Source organism: Panicum virgatum, chromosome 6N, assembly GCF_016808335.1.
Source record: "Panicum virgatum strain AP13 chromosome 6N, P.virgatum_v5, whole genome shotgun sequence".
Lineage (NCBI taxonomy): Eukaryota > Viridiplantae > Streptophyta > Magnoliopsida > Poales > Poaceae > Panicum > Panicum virgatum.
The window spans coordinates 26,895,174-26,898,356 of record NC_053150.1 but is presented as its reverse complement, the minus strand read 5'-3'; the positions used below and the strand labels follow the sequence as shown (position 1 = coordinate 26,898,356).

Below are 3,183 nucleotides of genomic sequence, written 5' to 3'. Positions count from 1 at the left end.
ATGGAAATTGTGTCCATCTCCTGATTCCCTTTTTCAGAAATACTCCCAACCTTAGATTTCCAAGCTATTTTTTTCCTCATGTTCTCCAACTCAGCTTCCTACAAAAGTGCGAGAGCAGTAGCAGTTTCCACATTGCAAGGACGATGTAACCAAATTGCAATACAAATATCCTCCTTGAGACCATTTAGGAAAAGATTGACGATGAAGAAAACATGATCATAAGATGTATAGAGCAGAATGTTGTGGGAAAGCTCAATGAATCTGCTATAGTACTCCTCTACTGAACTCATCTATTTCAGGGAATCGAGCTGGGTCACATGGGTTTGATACTGGTTGAGGTCAAATCACTCAAACACCAACTCACAAAATGTCTCTCAATCGGTGACACAACCCTTGCATTCCACTAAATGAAGCCAGGATGCAGACATGCCTAAGAAATTGAGTGGAGCGAAGCGGGTTTTTAAGGAGACGCGCACCCCATACACCTCGAAATACATCTCACACCGATCTCTCCATAATATAGGATTCTCTCTATCAAATTTGGCGAAATCGAGCTTGGGGAGGGGCTCGATCTCATTGGCGAGTGCAGGGGAACAAACGGAATCTCAGAGTGACTCGAGTCAGGATCCAAGGACATACCCTTAACCGGGTGCAGCGGATGGGATCCCAAGATTCCACCGCCAACATATTGGTGGGGTTGGTGATGTGGTGCCCGCTAGGCCGCTCCAAGGACAGTGCAGATGGGCGCAACTCTGGATGTGGAGCCACATTGAGGTCAAAAGGGTTGGTCCACCGCGGAGGAGACGGCGGTGGAGCAGTCGATGGGCGAGGCGGTAGGTGTGGTGCTATTGGATGCGCAGACTCGCAGTCGATGGGCGAGGCGGTAGGTGTGGTGCTATTGGATGCGCAGACTCGAGGTGGTGAAGACGAGCCACCGTGGTAGTCGTATAAGTCAGCAACTTGTCCACCATCGCATCCATAGACGACTTCCACGCCTCCATGCCCGTGAGTTTGTCCAACATCTTCGTCATGGCGGCTTCAAATCCATCGAACTTGGTCACGAGCTCGTCCATGGCGGTAGTTGTCTGCGATTCAAACTTGGTCGATCGTCGAGCCGGCACCAGGTTGAAGAATGGTGGTAGAGAAATATTTGTGGATGGTTTGGGTAGACTCTAGATACAAATTGTTAGGATCCATAATATAAAGAATCGACTAGAATTGGGGATTTTGGGGAAGAATTGGGGATTTTGGGGGAATAACAAAGTTGGAGGGAGAGTTCATAGCTAGTTCACGAGTTTGACTTTAGGAAAGAAGGGAAAAAACAGAGTTGAAGGAAGAGTTCATAGCTAGTAAACGAGTTTGACCCGACAGGTACGGTAAAGAGTTGGAGGGAGAGTTCATAGTTAGTTCATGAGTTTGACCCGTTGGAATTAGGGATTTCAGGGAAAAGCAGATTTTAGGGAAGGAGAGTTCATAGCTAGTTTGACCCGACGGGTATTTAACCGACAAAGCGACATGCTCTCAACATAAATGGGCTACCACTCTTAATATAAATGAGCTACCACCCGATAACTGGCCCAAGACCCCGACACATACCGGCCCAGACCAACCGACATGCTCTCGACATAAATGGGCTACCACTCTCGACATAAATGGACTACCACCCGATAAGTGGCCCAAGATGCAGACACATACCGGCCCAAGACCTGAACACAATCGTATTGAGCCGTGCAGCTCCTGACAATACCGCAGGACTGTGATCAAAACTCTGAAGCACTCTATTAGGATAATAGGCAGTATGTAGAGCACTCTATTGAGACAACATGATTCCATTATTTTGCATGGACAAACTTATTCATGTAGCTAGTACAAGCACATCCTGTCCACATGTCATATGATGATGATAGAATACGCACACACGCATGCTGATTGCTGAACGAAAACGTGTACACGCGTCATAGGCACAGCTAAGCGCCTGAGCCTGAGCTCACTGGTACTGCCCGCCGGTGCCGCGCGCCTGCGGGAAGTCGCTCCCGACGTGCGGGTTGGGCGCGGCGCTGGGCCGCGTGGTACCGGTGCCCCTGGCGATGGGCCTGGTCTCGCCGACGCCGGCCTCAACGTACCCGCCCGCGGGGGCGGCCCTGTGGCCCTGCTGGCGGGCGTCGTCGACGATGCCCGGCGCGCCCTGCGACATGTGCGCGCCGGCGGCACGCTCCTTGGCGGCCGCGTTGGCACGCATGGCGGCCTGCTTCTCCTCCTCCGCGGCGCGCACGCGCTCCCGTTGGGTCGCCTCCGCCGCGGCCTTGTCCGACGCGTTGTGCGCCGTGGCCTTCTCCACCTGGCCTTGCACGGTGGCGCGGCTCTTCTGCATGCCGGCGTTCGCCGACGCGCCCAGGTTCGCCGCGGCCTCCTTGGTCGCCTCCATCGCGCTCTTCCCGGCCTGCATGTTCGCTGGCTGTTTGCTCTTTCTCGATCTACCTCTAGGCTCTGGGCCTCTGGCTCGCCGCAAGCAGCGTCTGTCGATCTTCTGCTCAGGTTACTGTGATCGACGGGACTCGTGTTAGCTGAGCCAGATGATTCAGGGGTGTTGACAATTTATATGAGGGTTGTGGACACACAGGTGTAGAGCATGGACTTGCAAAGTGCCACCGCGATGACACGTTCGCTCGGCACGTGGGGAGACACGCGTAGAGCAGGGAGAAGTGCCCGGACACGAGGCAGTCTGCCAATGCAAGGACGCCCGACTCGGCAAGCTGGCCGCTACGAAGTGGATTGTGCGTTCTAGCTACAGGACTCGGGAGTTCAATTCTGACTTGCCTAGCCATCTTCAGAGGGTATGTACATTTTTATATTTGCTTATAGTAACAATATAGAATGTCGCGTGATGAGTAGTCATACACGGAGGTAATACTGTGATGAGTAATGCTGCAGAGTTGTTTTGATATTAAGATCTTGAATTTTTTAAGAAATAGAAAAACAAATTCTACAATGTTAACAAAATAATCCTGAGAGTCTATATATAAAAGTACAAGATCTCGCAACGGGAATCCGATTCAAGATGGGGGAGCAAATTTACGTCGATCGTAGGGAACCCTCCCCTAGGCTCGATCTTCGATTTTTTTATTTTTAACTTTTTTAATAATATTTTAACTTTAACACGGTTTGCCGTTTTATTTGCACGGC

At 51.1% G+C, this 3,183-nt stretch overlaps 1 protein-coding gene across 1 annotated transcript; it reads right to left on the bottom strand.

Moving 5' to 3' along the window:
- Window positions 1-1,813: 1,813 nt before the first annotated feature.
- On the bottom strand, window positions 1,814-2,560 carry LOC120679658 (11 kDa late embryogenesis abundant protein-like). Its single transcript, XM_039961297.1, has one exon. The coding sequence runs from the start codon at window positions 2,444-2,446 to the stop codon at window positions 1,988-1,990; it is 459 nt and encodes a 152-aa protein (XP_039817231.1). The 5' UTR covers window positions 2,447-2,560; the 3' UTR covers window positions 1,814-1,987.
- Between the last annotated feature and the right edge of the window lie 623 nt (window positions 2,561-3,183).

What these genes read in the sequence shown, in the direction of transcription:
- LOC120679658 (XM_039961297.1), bottom strand. Translation starts at nt 2,446, where the DNA reads ATGCAGGCCGGGAAGAGCGCGATGGAGGCGACCAAGGAGGCCGCGGCG.